Source organism: Sinocyclocheilus grahami, unplaced genomic scaffold, assembly GCF_001515645.1.
Source record: "Sinocyclocheilus grahami isolate Dianchi unplaced genomic scaffold, SAMN03320097.WGS_v1.1 scaffold554.1, whole genome shotgun sequence".
Classification (NCBI taxonomy): Eukaryota; Metazoa; Chordata; class Actinopteri; order Cypriniformes; family Cyprinidae; genus Sinocyclocheilus; species Sinocyclocheilus grahami.
The window spans coordinates 171,799-190,309 of NW_015505733.1; the positions used below are offsets into that span (position 1 = coordinate 171,799).

Below are 18,511 nucleotides of genomic sequence, written 5' to 3' on the forward strand. Positions count from 1 at the left end.
CATGATGGCTGTATTGTATTTCAGAAAAGCACATTTGGCCACATACTAATTAGAGGGTGTCAGTTTTCCTTATTCCCATTTTCTTCCTCTCCTTTTCATTACTTTTTCAGAAGAAGGGGAGTGGAGGTGCATTTGGCCCTATCAATTTATCAACCAACATTAAACAGCTTTTAGTCAATGAAAACAGTTGCCTATTTCTTATTAATGTTTCTCAAGCTAAGCTTTTACATTTTACTCACTGGCAGATGAATGATCATAGATCAAAATGTAAGATTTGTTTTTGTATCCGAGTCTTATGATTTAAACAATGTAACCTGACTTCAAATGAAAAGCACATAGCCCAGCACCAAATAGACTCAAATGCATAAGATTTAAAGATTAAGAATATAATTTTTGAATTGGTTTGTGAAATTCAAGTGCACATTGGAGCAAGATAAAAGAAAATTACTCCGCGAACAAGTGATCACTGTTTGTTACTAAATGATTTATAACCCACATTTGTTTTGAATATTTTAATGCCTGTTCCGGGTTTAAAAGTATAACTTATTCATGTAACTTTAATTATGAATTATGTAAGCATAATTTTTTGAGACAAACATATGGCTGCATGATTCTGTATTCATAATATAATAATTTGTTAAATAGCCTACTCAACAATTGTTCCTTAACAAATTTTGGCTATATACATGCAAAAACTCTTATAAATCTTACTGACATGGTTAACATCCATGGAACTGTACTTGCAAAATATAAACTGTAAAATATTCTTCACACTATGTATATGTGTGTGTGTGTGTGTGTGTGCACTGTAAAAAAAATTCTGTAGTTTTTACAAAAAAAATTTGGCAGCTGTGGTTGCCAGAATAATTTTGTAAAAAATACAGAAAACTGTAAACACATTTACGCCTATATAATTACAGTATAAAACTGTAATTTACAAACAAGAAAATTTGAATGTAAACCAATAAATTCAACAATGCACACTGCTATTAAAATCTGTTTTGTACCTTTAACATACTGACAACCACCATAATAATGCAGGTGGTAAAAGAGAAAGCCACATGAAGAATCAAAGCTTATCACAAGTAGCTTCGCCACAAGCTGAAGTATATACTAATATATAGAAGGTGCACAGAGTCATTCATGCAAACACAAAACACCATCATGGTAACACACATGATACTTAAATAATGCATTCAACTTTCATTAAACAACAGAAGATGTGACATAAAGCCCAAATATACATAATTAATAACAAAAACTTAAAAAAAAACATGATTATTTAAACAAAATACTTTCAAATGTGGAGTGTCATGCAGGGAATTCTGGGAATATCAGTTTACAGTTTTTGACTGTAAATTATACATTGATCTGTTATTTTTACTTCTAAAAACTGTAAAAATTAACAGCATTTTACTCTACATTTTACATGAAATGTCTGGTTAGATATTTTACAGTTTTTCCCTGTATATAGTACAGGAACTTACTGTTAACTTTTTTTTAACAGTTTTTTTCCGTAGTGTTTTTACAAAATGTTACAGTTAAAATTACACTTATTTTTTACAGTGTGTGTGTGTGTGTGTGTGTGTGTGTATATATATATACATACAATGTTTCCCCTAGGTTTATGCTTTTTGGATTAATTTTATTAATCAAAAAGCATGTCTAATGAATTAAAATTATGAAACTTAAACAATTTAACATCAGTTTATTAAAAATTTAACAAATATTACATGTTTAGGGCCCTAACTATGAAATGTTTTATTTTTCCAACCTTATGTTTATTGTTACCAAATTCTGCATGTCTAATTATTTGAAAGCAAAAACAAGTTTCATTTATTCTTACAATTCTGTGTTGTGTATTTACATTTTTTTTAAGGCATAAAACGTTAATTTTATCTATCTTTTAAGTAATGAAAATTAAACAAATTTTATTTTTTGGAAAATAAAGGTAATTTAATATTACAATTAAAACATTGAAGAAATATTGTATATTTATGGTTGTCCTTAAAAATAAGGTTTTGTTTTCAGTCTGTTACGTACATTCTACTCAACAATAGTAATATATTTCTGCCAATGCCCCCTCAAGTTAAACCGAACTTTTATTTTGACGGGTTGCCGTGAATACCATTACATTTCTGTGTGTGTATGACATGATGATAGTTTTACTCAAATGAAACGGTCAAATGTTCATGAAGTGACTCTCAGAGCAGTTCTGGAGATGTTGTTCATGTATTTATGTCCTCATTTAGTGAGACAACAGTTAATATGTTAATATCACCGCAAGCGTCACGCGCGCTTCAGTATGAGTGGTAAACAGAACCGGGCGTCTGCGCCATTCATTAACACAGAGACACGCAGATTTCATTTAAATATGAATCGTTTTGCGGCTTAATATTTACAAATACTAGTGGGAGTGGGAGTGTGCTCACGTGTGTGTGTGTGTGTGTGTGTGTGTGTGTGTGTGTGTGTGTGTGTGTGTGTGTGTGTGTGTGTGTGTGTGTGTGTCGGGCGGAACTCCGCTGTGCTTGCTGCAGAGAGCGCGACCATAAGAGACCGAAATGACATGCCGTCGTGTAAATAAGATAAAAAAAAACATAAGGCTATTTAGTTTGCTTAATAAAAGAACAAGGTATAGACATGTTCTATCGGAAAGGTTACTTTAAATGACTTCTATTGTGATCTGGCGCCATAGAGAAAATATAATTAAATAAAATTAACTTTTAATTTGAATTAAATATTAGGGGCCGCAACCCCTAATATAATGGCAGGGGAAACACTGTATATATATATATATATATGTATGTGTGTGTGTGTGTGTATACTGTATATATGGGTGTATGGATTCAAGAAATAGCTTAAATACACTTTTTACTTAAAAAATGCATGAGGAGAGGACTCTTGAACATTTTAACAATGAACCAGCCTCAACAAAGAGTTATGGAGACATATAACTCATGGAGTTGACATAAATGTGTGACCTTTTTTGACATCTTTCAAAATTAGAGACCTTTTGAGATGATGAGACCCCCATTTTGTATTCTGAAGCAGCTCCAGAAGACTTGCTGTAGTGGCTCTTTATCCCCTTTTCAGGTCTAAAAGGCAGGATATGATCAATCAATAACTCATAAATCCCTCTATAACATATATGAGAAACAGAGTGGTTTCCAGTCTTGCTACTGCCGTCCAACAAGAACCAGATGCCAAGTCATGAGTGCGAGACCTATACAATACTTCGGAAGATGCCTGTGATGCACTGATGAGTATAGGCAGACTTTTCTGAAAGTCAGTTGGCTTCAAAGTTAAAGGGATAGGCTAGTTCTACCAAAATGGGAAATTCTGTCATAATTTACTCACCCACATGTTGTCCCTAAGTCCAAACTTGTATGACCTTCTTTCTTAATTTCTTAATGTTGAGGAATGTTGTTAACCAAATCACTTTGTTTAATATTGACTTGTATAGAAAAAAAAGAAAAAACTCATACATATGTATATATATATATATATATATATGTACATTAACTTAGATGGTTGATTTTTGTTTTGCTATGTGTTTGACAATTCATGATATGCTATTCATTATAAGAAAATATATGTAATAGAATAGATTAAAAAAACGATTTATCCTAAAGGGATTTGTAAACATTTTTGAAAATGTAATAATTATTTTTTATTATTTACATTCTGACTTAGAGTATAAATCTTGAAATATAAACACGTTTTTTTATTCAAAGCCATAGATAAAAAAAAATTAGATTATTGTATAAAAATTGTTGTATAAAAATAGCCATAGATTTTTTTCAGAGTCATAGACTGTATAAAAAACAGTAGGTCCATTCGATGGACTCCTAATTTACATCACTTACAAACAAACCAATAAAGAATGGCATTTTATAATAAATCTTTAAAGAAGATCTATAGAATATGATTTAGTAACGTTTCCCGGAGATTAGACCCCTTGCACCGCAACTGGTTTCCTTTTATTGCTTGGATTCATCCAGGAAGTAATTGTGACATGTTTCATGTTATTGACCCCGTCTTTAACCAATCGGTTGGAAGAAAACTTTATGTTGTCCAATCACATTTCACCGTGTTACTGGGTAGGCGGGCTGTTCTCTGTGTTGGGTTTGTTTAGTACAGCAAGAGCAGCGATTTCGGTTTTGTTTTCTCTGATTTCCAGTCGCTGAACTATCGTTCGGCTGATCATTCAATAAAACCAGGTAAACAATTCGCATTTCATCTATTAATACGACTCATCAGTAGAAAAGCCGCAAAACATCACTGAAATCAGTAGATGACTCTAGAAGCGACCAGAGCGACAGATGACTGAAGTTTGTGTCAAGCTGAACTATCATGTCAGAACAGTGTTGCACTCATGTTTCCAAATTAATGCCTTCATTCTCGCTAAGTCTTGACATACTCCAATAACATATAGGTATACGTGCAAATTACTGGGAAATTGGGAATTGTCGAGGCGAAAGGCAATTGACCTGCTGCTGAGTCATTAGCTAGCTAGTCAAAGAACCTTTAGCCAAAAGGCTAACAGAGAAGTTCAGTGGATCTGACTGAAGAAAAAACACCTGAACTCTGTGTCTTCTACAGCGCGAGTGCTCCTTTAGTCCGAGAACTGCTGACAACACGTTCATATATGATGATGAACTTCTGGTATTGTGATTCTTTGCTGGTTCTGTAGGTTAGCAAGCTAACTAGCCTGGCTGGAGACATAACTAATGTATTTGCCTCTTATGAAACAGCCCTTTTCTACAACATGTCTCGCTCAGATGAGGCTGCATGGCGAGGCAATTTTTGTGCACACAGATATTTGTATGAATCTAAGGTATATTTCCTGGCTTTTAATGTATACAAAAAGTTGAAGCAATATTTCTACGGTTTTTTGGTTGACATTTTTGGTTTCTTTTTCGTGTTGATCACACCTGCTTAAGTGCCAGATTCGTGTCTGCTATAATGACCGTTTCCATTCAGTCCCACTGTAAACTTCTATACCTCTTCAGTTATCTACCACAAGGATAAAGTTGTTTTAAATATCTTCATCATAACAGCCTGCTTTATTCGCAGCAGTATGTTAACATGCAGGTATTTTCAGCTTCTTGACCAGTGTTTATTATTAGAAGCACACATAAATTCTGTTTTTATTATGATTAGTTCATAGGCTTGACACCAGTCTCATGAGCTTTTTGTTTTTTTCTCTGTCTTGTAGGCACAGACAGCACTTTGTTGCTCTGCACACAGAGTACTTGCATTGATCGCTGCTCGATGGGAAAAGTGTAAACCATGTTCAGTTTTGAGGGAGATTTCAGGAGAACACCCAAGGTGTCCCTTGGGGGTGCTAGCAGAAAAGTAAGTTTTCCATATGATATGATGGCTAAATTATCAAATTGTCTGAAATTCTGAATACTTTGTTCACACAAATGTGTCTAATTCTGTGCATCGCTACATTTGTCTACAACGATTATTACTTGGAAACTGATGATATGGTATGTTTGTGAATAATTGGTGTAAATGATTTCCATATATGGAGTACATGAATCTGGCAAAAATTGTTTTATAATGGTTTTGATATTGGATCTATTTTGATATGTCTCACATATGTGTTTTGTACAGGAGGAGAAAGCATCACTTCTACATCGAACACAAGAAGAAAGAAGGAAAAGGGAGGTGAGCATCGGCCTTTTATGGTATTTTAAAGCGCTATGTGTTTTATTGTAAAAATAGGACAGAAATGTTCTAAATAATGTCTGAAACTTTGTATTATGAGCACTTCTCATGTTTATTTGCTTTGTAATGATGAATCGCTTGTTGTATTCCTCATTTGTAAGTAGCTTTAGATAAAAGCGTCTGCTAAATAAATAAATGCAAATGTAAAAGTGATGTTAGTTCTAAAAAAAAAAGAAAAAAGGAAGCTTGGTTTGACTAATTGATCCAATGCAATGACATTCACACATTTTCAAGTGTATCTTGAGAGTCCACATACTTTTTGCTGCCAGTGTATAACCTAATTACCCATGAGGTGTACAGTATTTCTGCATTATCTATTTAGAGCCAGAAATAAGGATGTGAAACTTAAAGTTGTGAACAAATAGGAGATAATGACCTTGTCCTTCATATATGGATTTGCTCATCTTTGAATTTTTCACAGGATGAGAGGAAAAGACTAAAAAATGCAATCATCATTCAGTCTTACATAAGAGGATACCAAGACAGAAAACAGCAAGTATGTGGAAGTGGTTTAAACTCTACAAGTGTTGAAGGGTTTCTTTAAACAGAAAACCTGTCTTTATTCTTGTAGTTGATAGACAGATTGTTGATAGTTGTTGATTGTTGATAGAATAAATTCTAAGTATTCTCTCTTTTTCATTTAGTATGCCATTCAGAGGGGCTGCTTTGACCGCTGTGCGCGTCAGTGCCAGTCAGGCTCTGGCCCTCAACTTACAGACAGTGCCATACTCAGTCAACTTGTTCGCCAGCTTCTCTTTTTTTACAGACTACGTGAAGACAGACACAGAATGGTAAGGAGTGCCTATCTAAATAGATATTATTGCCATATGAGGCTCAGTGAAGATTTGTTCTTTGCCATTTTAATGTGGATTGATGAAAAAGAAGTTGGACAGATTGATATTGTTATGCTGTCACTGACTTACCTCCATTGCATTTATGGGTGTTAATGTCTTAACTGTGTAGATCTGGATGTGTCAGAGTTTGGTAAAGCATCATGCTCAGTTCGTCAAGCTGCTGACGGGGCCAGAAAGACAGAGCTGCCTGTTTCAGATCAAGAGGATACTGGGGCACTGTTGCAGGTAAAATGAGATGTTCCTCAGATACTGATTTGTGTAGCAGTATACCTAAAATAAATCCGTCTGTCACAGTCACATGTAAATCTTTAGATCTTCTCGTTGGTTGGTTGCTAAGCATTTTCTCCGTCTGTTTAAGGTTATTGCAAGTATGTGAAGATGACAGTCTGAATGTGGCCATCCCGATGAGGATGCTGGAGGTGTTTTCATCTGAGAGAACCTACTTGCCCTTTCTACAGGATGAAAACTATGTCGCTGCACTTATTGAGCAAATATTGCACTATATGGTAGAGAAAGGTACAAAGTTTTGCCCCCATCCTTTATCTTTATCATTTATTAAGACAATATATGACTATATTCACTCAGAGAGTACACAAGATTCTTTACTTTACTTTACTTTTAGTCATTTAGCAGACGCTTTTATCCAAAGCGACTTACAAATAAGAAAAAGTAATTAAAACTAAAAGCTAAAACTCTATAAATACTATATATATAAGTAAAGGATTTACTATATCCTGCCGGTGTCCCTGCCCGGATTCTCTTATAAATAAAGATATTGATAAAGATTCTGTTTTTAATTTAGCCAAAGTTTGCATCTGTTACCTGTTGTGATCATATTTTTTTTTCTTTCTTTTAGGATACTACAGATCTCTGTATGTTTTGGTGAATCACAAGTTGCCATCGAGTCTAGAGTACAGTGATGCCCCTTCCATTCCACTGGCACAAACGCTACTGGAACACACACTCAAGCCTCTGCACTTTTCATACAGCTCTTGCCCCCCAGATACCAGGTACATATTCACATAGGTGCATACTGGAGAAAAATTATTCGTAGCCTTTTATGCTACACACGCCGTGGAGAGCATTCAGTTCAAGCTGTTAGAGGAATGTCTTTCTTTTGGTGTGTGTGATGCAAGGGTTCCACCAGTAAAAGGCTGCACACTGACCCCTTATTGCAGACCGTTAGCTTTATCCTTCCAGGAGACCAATGGACAGTAATTCTCTCACTGCTGTGTTTACAGAGAGTAGTAAAATCCAGACAGACTCATTGACTCAACATGTAATGTTTACACAACATTTACCCTCCATTCTAACACTCTGAGTGACGAACACTGCTGTTTTCTTTTCTTTTCTCTCTGATGAACGACAAAAGCGCGAGAGAAGAAGCTTGTGCATACAGTCTCGTGTTTGTCCTCTCTCTCGCTCTCTTACACACACATACACAGAGGCTTGTACCCAGACAAACCAGCTAGATGTTTTTTGCTATTGTGTTTCCTTGTGGTTCTTTTGATTTAAATGAACATTTTTCACATTTTACTATAATAATAATAATAATGTACACTACTGTTCAGAAGTTTGGGGTCAGTAAGATTATTTTTTTAAAGAAATTAATAGCAAGAACATGTGACACTGAAGACTGGGTAATGACTGCTAAAAATTCAGTTTGCCATCACAAAAATGAAATGTATATTTTGAAAATATTAAAATGGAAAGCTCTCTTGTTTTTAAATTGGAGTAATATTTACAATATTTCTGTTTGAACTGTTATTGATCAAATAAATGCAGCCTTGTTGAGCATAAGAGACTGCTTTAAAAAAACATTTAATAATCTTACCTTCCCAACATTTTGAGAGTATTAATTATTTTGTTAATTGGTGTGGTTTTATTCTAGTGTGGATAAATTGTATTGTGGCCGTGCCACTTCTATTTGAACGTTTTGTCTGTAAAGCAAAGGCAAAATACATCCATTTATAATTACTGTGCTGTCACTTTAGAAAAATATGTGTGCTAAATGAGAACTAACAAGGTTATTTTAGGTCAAAGCTCTCCTGTTGGCAAACAAAGATTGTGAATTTTGTTGTCTTGTAGATACACAAATAGCCAAAAGTGTGTTTAAATGTGTGGACATATAGGGAAGTATATTAGTATTGAAAAGGATATACTGCATAGTATGGTATTTAGAAAAATAAATTAGGTAATGTCCTTCCTGCAGACTGAAACATACAGTACAATTACAATATATAATACAAAATTCACAGGTTCTCAACCTTTTTTTTTCTTCTTTCATTCACAGGCAGTTTGTTTTTACGGCCTTCACTGAGGAGTTCATTTCAGCGCCTTTCACTGAACAAATCTATAATTTCTTCGTGCCAGCTTTGTCAGACCCAAAACTAGCTTTCCCATTTCAGAACTTCCTTTGGTCACTTCAGGCCACCATAGCCTCCTCTCCCCAGGCCAGAGCTCAGGCTCCCTGGCTCTTTTACTTTGTGCTAACAGTTGGAGAATCAGGACTGGGTAAGTAGTGTGCTTAATAGCACTTTACAGCATCACTAATATACTGGGCGTTTCTGAGGTGACCGATCAGTGAATACAATTATTTTGTCCATTTGGTTTGTATAGGTTCACTCTCCGAAGAAGGGTTGCTGTTGTACTTGAATGCGCTCCAGACTCTGTTGCCGTTGTTGCCAGTGACGGAGTGCAGCAGTAGAGCTGACATCAACAGTGATTCAGAAGATGAAGAAGAAATGACCGTACAGCCTCCTGCTGCACAGGTGCACACATTCTCTCTTATCCACATCTTTGCACAAAAATATTCAGAGAGCACCACAGTAATATCATTTTGATCTAAAAAAGATGAATATCATTTTGTGTCTTTTTTTTTTAAAGGATGGCAGTTGGATATCTGTGCATTATATAACACAGGAATGTGTACAGAAGTTGGACACCAAGCAGCAGACTAACGCTCTGCTAACATTAGTTTGGAGAGACACGGCAAGTGAAGACATCTTCACCATGATGGCCTCCATCTGTCACACGCTGATGGTGCAACATCGTATGATGGTGCCCAGAGTCAGGTTAGTCATCCAACAAACCATCAAAAAAATGAATCACCCATCATGTTCTGCAACACAACATTAAGGATAGCAAATATAACCAGACTCACTGCACAGTGCACACTTGTGCTTTATCACTCTCTTACTTCAAGATAAGTTAGGCATTCTGTACCACTCCAAATGATAAAAAGAGATACAGTCAAGAAAGAGCTGCAATCAGATGAGAATTGTGTATAAAAAAGATTCCCAAACATCAAACTGTCTAGTCTGTGAGCAGGTTGTCTTTGCTTCTTTTTTCCATTTTTTTTTTATTTTAAAAAAGATAAAGCAGAAACATTGCTAAGTCAGGTGGTTAAGTCTCATCTTACTGTGTTTTTTGTTTTTTATTACTAGGGCAGTTTTAGTTGCTGTCACTCATCAATTAGTGCAGGGGTGCCCAACCCTGCTCCTGGCGATCGACTGTCCTGCAAAGTTCGGCTCCAACCCTAATCAAACACACCTGAAGCAACTAATTAGGGTCTTCAGGATCACTTAAAAATTAAAGGCAGGTGTCTTTGATTAGAGTTGGAGCTAAACTTTGCAGGACAGTCGATGGCCAGGAGCAGGGTTGGGCACCCCTGAATTAGTCTAATGAGCTCTTCTCTCAATCACCTTTGCTTAATCTACTTCTGGTTCTGCAATGCTAACAAAATGAGAGCTGGATTTCAGCAGAAAGAATGAAAGAAGGAAAGTGATGGACAGATGTGGCATGAAAAACAGGGAAAAGTAGAATGTCTGGTTTAATGTGGGAGAGGGAGAAATCAGATAAAGCCACTGAGCTCTAAAAGGTGGTGTCAATCAACTAATCCGAACTAGTTTAAAGTTTCCACACAGGCATTGTCCACCCTAGTCTATACCTTTTATGTTCTCAATATCAGAGAATTAAAAATGTTGTATTAAAATCTTATCAGAAAGCAGTCTTCACAATAGAGGCAGCAGTCAAGTCTCTTAAATCTTAAAAAAAAAAAAAATTTTTTACCACTTTGAAAAAAATATCCATTTGTTTTTATGTATTCTGGAAAAAAAAACTTTCACATTTCTTTTTTAGTAGGATAATTTTTTTTAAAGAATTGATTAAAAAACTAGTATTTCCAAAAAAAAAAAAAAATCCTAGTAGCTAATATTTAATTATACTCATAAATTATTTTAGGAGCTTAGATTTTCTCTACAATTACTTATTATTTCTCTACAAATATGTATTAATTATTTTGTTAATGTTAGACATGTTTAAATTAACAATGTTTTAACGTGGGAAAAATACTTTTATAAAGTTTAGTCTGTTTAACACACATTTTTGTCATTTTGCGTGTTATTGTCTAATTAAAATGCTATTTTCAAAGACAAAAATTATATGCCAAAATGAACTCTTTCTAATACTGTTTAATATTTTTAATTGTTCCATGGAAATATAGAGTAATCTGAAATGAAATAAATGAAAAATATAACATCCTATAAAACACATTTCAAAGTTGATGTAACTTAACATTGTTTCTGTAAGACACTTTAGACTTCCTTTATAATTTTGCTCCTCTGACATATTTAACATGTTTTGCAAGTTCTGCTTTCTTTCATATATTAAATAAAACGTTTGAATTTCCATTATGTTTTCCTGCATATCCTTTCTTCATCCTGTTTTCTCCTCCATTTTTTTTTATTTGGTGGTATTTTTATATTTTATAGCTCCGTCCAGAAGAGAAGGCTTTTAACATAAATACTGCCTTCACTACTTTATCATTATCGGATATCTGTACAAAATAATTAGCTGGCCTAGGAAGATTAATTCCTGCAGGAGTGGATGGGATAGTTTTACAAGAGGTATAACAGCTGGCCCTGATTTACAACCTTTAAAGAAGCGCCCAGTGAGCGCGCAAACCTGGTCGCCTTTTAAACATGATCATATTTTAAAGTGAAGAGTATGGCTGTATTTCACACTAAACAAGGTCATTATAGTATCAAAACTGTGTTAGTGTAAATAGCGCACTTGGTTCTTGTCCATGGAAAGGTCTCATTAATGTTAAGCCTGCTGTATTTGTTTTGGCTATTTAAAGACACTATGAAGATGCAAAGAACAAAGTTAAAAGAAAGAAAAAACATTGTCACATTATTCATGTTAATAAAAGATTAGAGCAGTGAAATTGAGAGTGTTTGTGTGAGGTCCAGTATATGTAGCTTTGATTATATTTCAGTCAAACACATGGTTTCTAAAGCTTGTAAGTGCTGCTAAACTCCCAGTTTAATTGAATTGTACCCACCTAAGATGCAATTAGCATCTAGCTAGCATGCAATTAGGTGCTGAGATGCAATTAGCTTTACTGTTTTTGGTCCTTGATTTAAATTGAAACAATTTTGTAATGTATGCATTTTTTGTTATTGTATTATATTGAGAAAATTAAGGCTTGATGGCATTTTGCTTTGTTTGTCTATTTTATTATTAATTTTTTTTTAACATTTGGTCTACATATTTCAGTGTTTCATACATTTCTCAGTGAGAGTTTTGCAATTGTTTTGTTATTTTATTGTTAAAGTGCTGTCTGACATTAATATAACATATTGGGGGGAAAGGTCTATACAATTTTAAACAGAAGTGCTTTGTGTGTGTGTGTGAGGTGGATGTACATATTCTTACCTTAAAGGCACAATATGTAGTTTTCGCCATGTGGAATCATGGGAGTTGTGGTCTTCATCCCCACAGCCGATGCAACATATTGGGGGGAAAGGTCTATAAAATTTTAAACAGAAGTGCTTTGTGTGTGTGTGTGAGGTGGATGTACATATTCTTACCTTAAAGGCACAATATGTAGTTTTCGCCATGTGGAATCATGGGAGTTGTGGTCTTCATCCTCACAGCCGATGCAATCCGACGGGACTCGGGCAGAAATCATGTTCATGGATGAGCTAATGATTTATTAACGTAGTAGAATGAAGCAGGGTGAGGCTGAAAGCCGTTGAAGTGAAACGAGCCGCTGAACGAGTGTGACACACGACTAGAAAGCAGCGGAGCTTTTATTATGCCACACAGTCAACCGCTTCCGCTCCTTCCGGTCGTGCGTATGTGGGGTAAAGCAGCGCTGTTTTATCATACTAGATACATTTGAAAGTTCTGTTATAATGCTACTCTGTGCAGTCGTCACCGGTCTATTAAAACACACAACATATTAAAGCGTCTTTGGTGTTTCCATGTTTTCTACAAAACAATCGAAGTCGAGGGGTTATGACCTCATTGGCAGGCGACACGATGGACACGCGCCGTGTCACTAATTAAAATATCTTATTTCTCTGGATTTAAACATTCTTTGAAACATTTGGGATAATGTAAGTACACAAGTCAGCAAAATATATAACACTGTTCTAGTGGTTTTTGGATATTTTAATAAAAAAATCTTACATATTGTGCCTTTAACCTCAGTTTTAATCTTATTTTCTCCTTTAATTACTTCCAATTATGCTTTATTTATTCTTTTGCCCCTTGACACAAAATAAGCATGCAGTAACCACCAGAGCGATTTCTCACACCCTGGTGTGACAGCTGTTAGGTTTAATGATTTGGGCGACCTAAGCACAGTATCTAATTTGTGATAGCAACACTGCTTCTACGGTCAGGCAATTGTGGCCGTGCTACATTGTCTCTCTGGCTGTCATTAGCTTAAATGGAGCCCCCACAGGAACCACTGGTCTGTTTACGACCCTGAAGCAGACTGCTAGTTTACTAATGGAAGGTGCCTCACCTAAATAAAGCTTAATGGCTCATTTAATCTTTCCTGTGGTCACATACAAAGACTAGAAATTCCAGCTCACTGGGTTGTTTATATTATTTTCTACTTTATGAGTCCCGCTGGAAATTTGTGAAGTTTGGGTTTTATGGGCAGGAGATGTGGTTATTTGAACATTTAGTGATGAGCATAGTTCCTGTAGCACCTTGGTGAATAATGTTCAGTAAGGGTATTGTGTGTTTATTAGTCTACATAATGTTTGGTGGTATCAGCTATTTTATTTCTCTTTTTTTGTGTTTTTCAGGCTTTTGTACAGTTTAGCCTTCAATGCTCGCTTTCTTAGACACCTATGGCATTTAATCACATCTATGAAGACTAAAATGATCACGGGGTGAGTTTTCTACAGTGATTTTCTAATCTGTACATCTTGAATATAATATTAACGATTCCATTTTTCTTTTGTCCTCTCTTTATTCTCCCTCTCTTTTGTGTAGCTCTATGGTTCTCTTGTTGCAGGTGATGTCTAGAGGTTCTCCAATGTCTCTGGAGGACGCCAACAGGATCATCCCTCTCTTCTATCTCTTCAGTTCACTCTTCAGTCATTCACTCATCTCTGTGCACGACAGCGAGTTCTTTGGCTCAGCAGATGGTATTAACATGTATTCTGCAAAGAAGTACAAATTACTGTATCAGAATATATTGAAGTATTTTATAAAAAAACATTAAAACACATCAGGTCATTTTGTTCTTTCACCTTTTTATTGTGGTCTTTGTAAATTCTACAGCACTCTTGAAATTTTAGTCTCTTATTGTTAACTTTTTTTTTTTTTTGGAAAATTGAATGTTACAAATGAATGTTTCTCATTGCTCGGCAGGTCAGAGCCAGTCGTCGATGATGCCCTTCTCTCTGGCAGAGTTGGTGACATTGTCTCGGTGCTTGCGGGATGCGTGCCTGGGAATCATTAAGCTGGCCTATCCTGAGACCAAGACAGAGCACAAAGAGGAGTATGTAGCGGCATTTCGCAGTGTCGGGGTGAAAACTAACAGCCAAGTACAACAGCGCATTCAAGCTCAGCAGAAACGATGGGTCCAACTCTTTAAGGTGATTCACTCTATCTACATCTCACACTCTTATTTCCTAGCTGATATTATTGCAGAATTCACTGTCATGATGTGTTGTAGTTGAAAAAGATTAAACATTACCAGTATTGAGAAGATTCTCACTAGTAGTAATTCCACATTCGTTAGCGCTGATAATATCTGCAGTAGATGGTGGGTGTTACTTTTAACCGGTCGTTGTATTACCAGTGCTAACAATGTCTTTGATGACCTAATTAAATTAGCTTACAATTAATGAGGCGAATAGTCTCAGCATCTGTTAAAGCCATCAGTGCTGATCAGCCAGGCAGGAAGACCACTCACTCAGGAAATTAATAGGTTGTTTGCCAAGACTAAGTGAGCTGAACAACGGCATTAGGATTTTAGTCAGCTGTCTTCACTCTCTGTCTTCCTCCATCATCCTCTTCCTCGTCGTCTTCCTTATTATTTATGGGTGTGGGATGACCACATCTCCTGCTTGCTGTTGACAGCTCATTTACCTACTTTTGTCACTTCATTTAACTAAAAATCATTAGATTTGTAGAGCTTTTCAACATTGACCGTTAAAAATTAAATGTCATAATTTATAAATATGTATCTCAGTGATTGACGCATTATAAAATTAATGTGAAGTAGGGCTGTGCTATATTGAAGAAAAATGCGATATGCGATACCTTGTTAAAATGTGATATGCGATACGATATTGCTTAAAGTGTGTAAAATCAATTTCAATTATATTTTAAAATATTTAAAAATGAAAATTATATAACCAATTTGTTTCACATTCTTTCTTGGAAAAGAAAGAATCACTACAACTTCTGAAAGTGACCAGCAGTGTTTTAGCATTACATAAAAAGTAATGTCACAAATCAGAAAATGTAATTTTAACATCAGTGTGAACATGCAAACAAAAAAAATTAATGACACTAATTTTATATCATTATAACTTTGCTTTCCATACACTTTAAGTACTTCTTCATATACCACTGCAAAAACTATAGTCTGAGAAAGTTCAAACATGATTAAAGGCAAGTGAACAGTCAGTAAAAACAAAAGAAAGGAAAAAAAGAAATACACAATTTACAAGCATAGATAAAATAAACAGTAGTAGTTAGATACTGAAATGTTATAATTAAGTGTAATATAACACTGCATTGTGTTCACTGTATGAATTCAATTTAGATTAACATGTTAACATGTGACATATTGACATAATGACATATTCAGCAGCACGTATTTATAGGCTGCTGTCCCTTTAAATCCGACTGCAGGGATCCAGTATATTGATACACATCCGGTTTCTTTCTCAGCTGTTTACATTCATTTAAAACATAACCGGCTGCGTTTACGAGAATAATCGTCGAGACGGGTACTATTGACATAATTCTGTGTGTATGTGTGTTCAAACATGAGGAGGAGGAGATGCGAAAGACGAATCAACTCGGTGTTCGCGCGCCGTCTGAAACACGTCTCTCTCAGTGCACTCAAAACAGTTCACACAGCTGTCAGTATAGACTTACAAAAACATAAAAACTAGGACTGCACGATAAATCGCATGCGATATTTAACGCGCATCTTATCAGTAAGTATCGTGCAGTCCTAATAAAAACCAATAGATTTTTCCACTATTGACTATATCATTGTATTCAGCAATGTACACACACAAGTATACAGACTACACAATACATTTTCAGACTTAGTGTTTAGGTTCATGTGGCTGATAATTGTTGAGATCATTGATCTAAGTTTGGATAAATGTGTAAAATGTAATATATATAAAAAAAAAAACTTGTTGATAGTACATATGCACATTTGTTCACATCTTGCTTGTTTAGAGCATTTGTTTTGGAACCTGACACATATTCTCCATTAGTTGATAATAATCGGTCTGAGATAGAATACAAACTCTTGGATCACTTCTGTTGTGGTGAGAAAGGAGTCTGACCCCACAGACCAACAAACCAAGCTGTATCATAATTCATAACATGAAAAAAACAAGTCTAATTCTGTGTGAGAGCACATTAATTATTGCAGTTGAAAACTGAAGAGGCCCAAGTGAATTGCAAGAATGCTTTTCCAATGAAGCCTTGATTCTCGCTTTAATAAATTATATGTGACTTATATACATTTGTGTGTGTGTGTGTGTGTGTGTAGCAACAGCTAGTCCGTGGAGCTAACTTGTCAGTCCATCTTGATGTATGACCACTGTGAGTGGAATCCCAGAACATAAACAGTTGCACTCTGACCAATGAGAAGGCAGTGTTACTCACATGCAGCTAGCATAAACACATTTTGTAGCACTTTGAAATTTTGCCTTGGTTAAAGTGAACCAACCCAAAGAAATGCAACATTGTAACAATATCCCTGTTTCGGGACACCTCAAACATTGTAAAGGTCTGAAAACACCTTTACAAAGGACAGTGACCAATAGCATTTCAGTGGTGTTTCTGCTTTTAATTTGTGAGTTTGTACTATTCTAGCAAGCTTCTGAGTTGAACACTTCAAGTGACCGCTCATTGTTTGGGTTCCACTAGTCGAATCAGTACGGCATACAAAGGGCTCTGAAAATGTTCCACTAAAGATGGCGGAAAATGCCTTTTGTCAGCTAAAACGACCCATTAAAGAAGTACAAGCAGGAGAAATGCATTTCCCAAATTGAATGTGCAATTTACAGTCAGCTCTAACGCTGTTGACCCCTCACACACTAATGTTTGCCTCCAGCCATGGGCCGTCCCTCCGGATGTTTTATCACTCCTATTGTCGAGCTATCTATTTAATTGAAAGAAGTTAATTGAATGAAAATGATCAACTAAGCTTGTATTAATATTGCTAATGGAACGTTCTTCTTGGCTGTGTTTGGAGAGGGATGTTACTGCAGGAGTTTTGGAGAGACCCATTAAGGCCTGCACTTAACCCGATGGGCTAATTAACCAATGCTTATTCATTCCACTTAGACAGGAAGAGCCTTCGGACCCCCTGCACCACAGACCCACTAGTATCAGAGTTTTGCACTTGCCATTATTACAAACTCTCTGGTGTTAGCATGTCTTGGTCAGAGATTGATAGGCATTCTCTAGAAATTGCCAGCCAGACGTTTGTTTGACACTGTAATCGGAGAAGAAAAAGCTTATTAAAGAGAAGTGTAGATAAATTAATTTGGTCGACTGACTTTATACGTGAATTACCCAGTGTTTAAAGAGAATGAAGACATAGAAAAGACATTTGGTGAATTGTAGTATTCATTTACAGGTGCATCTCAATAAATTAGAATGTCGTGGAAAAGTTAATTTATTTCAGTAAATCAACTCAAATTGTGAAACTCGTGTATTAAATAAATTCAATGCACACAGACTGAAGTAGTTTAAGTCTTTGGTTCTTTTAATTGTGATGATTTTGGCTCACATTTAACAAAAACCCACCAATTCACTATCTCAACAAATTAGAATATGGTGACATGCCAATCAGCTAATCAACTAAAAACACCTGCAAAGGTTTCCTGAGCCTTCAAAATGGTCTCAGTTTGGTTCACTAGGCTACACAATCATGGGGAAGACTGCTGATCTGACAGTTGTCCAGAAGACAATCACTGACACCCTTCACAAGGAGGGTAAGCCACAAACATTCATTGCCAAAGAAGCTGGCTGTTCACAGAGTTCTGTATCCAAGCATGTTAACAGAAAGTTGAGTGGAAGGAAAAAGTGTGGAAGAAAAAGATGCACAACCAAACGAGAGAACCGCAGCCTTATGAGGATTGTCAAATCGATTCAAGAATTTGAGTGAACGTCACAAGGAATGGACTGAGGCTGGGGTCAAGGCATCAAGAACCACCCCACACAGACGTGTCAAGGAATTTGGCTACAGTTGTCGTATTCCTCTTGTTAAGCCACTCCTGAACCACAGACAACGTCAGAGGCATCTTACCTGGGCTAAGGAGAAGAAGAACTGGACTGTTGCCCAGTGGGCCAAAGTCCTCTTTTCAGATGAGAGCAAGTTTTGTAATTCATTTGGAAACCAAGGTCCT

The 18,511-nt window shown here is 35.8% G+C and overlaps 1 protein-coding gene across 1 annotated transcript in view; it reads left to right on the forward strand.

The window, feature by feature from the left end:
- The first annotated feature begins 4,112 nt into the window (after positions 1-4,112).
- Positions 4,113-18,511, forward strand: part of LOC107556065 (ubiquitin-protein ligase E3C-like) — a 33,085-nt gene continuing 18,686 nt past the window's right edge. The window contains exons 1-14 of the mRNA XM_016239055.1: positions 4,113-4,220; positions 5,219-5,358; positions 5,623-5,676; positions 6,158-6,232; positions 6,381-6,527; positions 6,700-6,815; positions 6,949-7,106; positions 7,447-7,600; positions 8,884-9,104; positions 9,210-9,361; positions 9,477-9,664; positions 13,697-13,783; positions 13,887-14,041; positions 14,268-14,494. Coding sequence (XP_016094541.1) covers positions 5,293-5,358; positions 5,623-5,676; positions 6,158-6,232; positions 6,381-6,527; positions 6,700-6,815; positions 6,949-7,106; positions 7,447-7,600; positions 8,884-9,104; positions 9,210-9,361; positions 9,477-9,664; positions 13,697-13,783; positions 13,887-14,041; positions 14,268-14,494 — 1,800 coding nt within the window. The 5' untranslated portion in view covers positions 4,113-4,220; positions 5,219-5,292. The remainder of the gene's footprint in view (positions 4,221-5,218; positions 5,359-5,622; positions 5,677-6,157; positions 6,233-6,380; positions 6,528-6,699; positions 6,816-6,948; positions 7,107-7,446; positions 7,601-8,883; positions 9,105-9,209; positions 9,362-9,476; positions 9,665-13,696; positions 13,784-13,886; positions 14,042-14,267; positions 14,495-18,511) is intronic.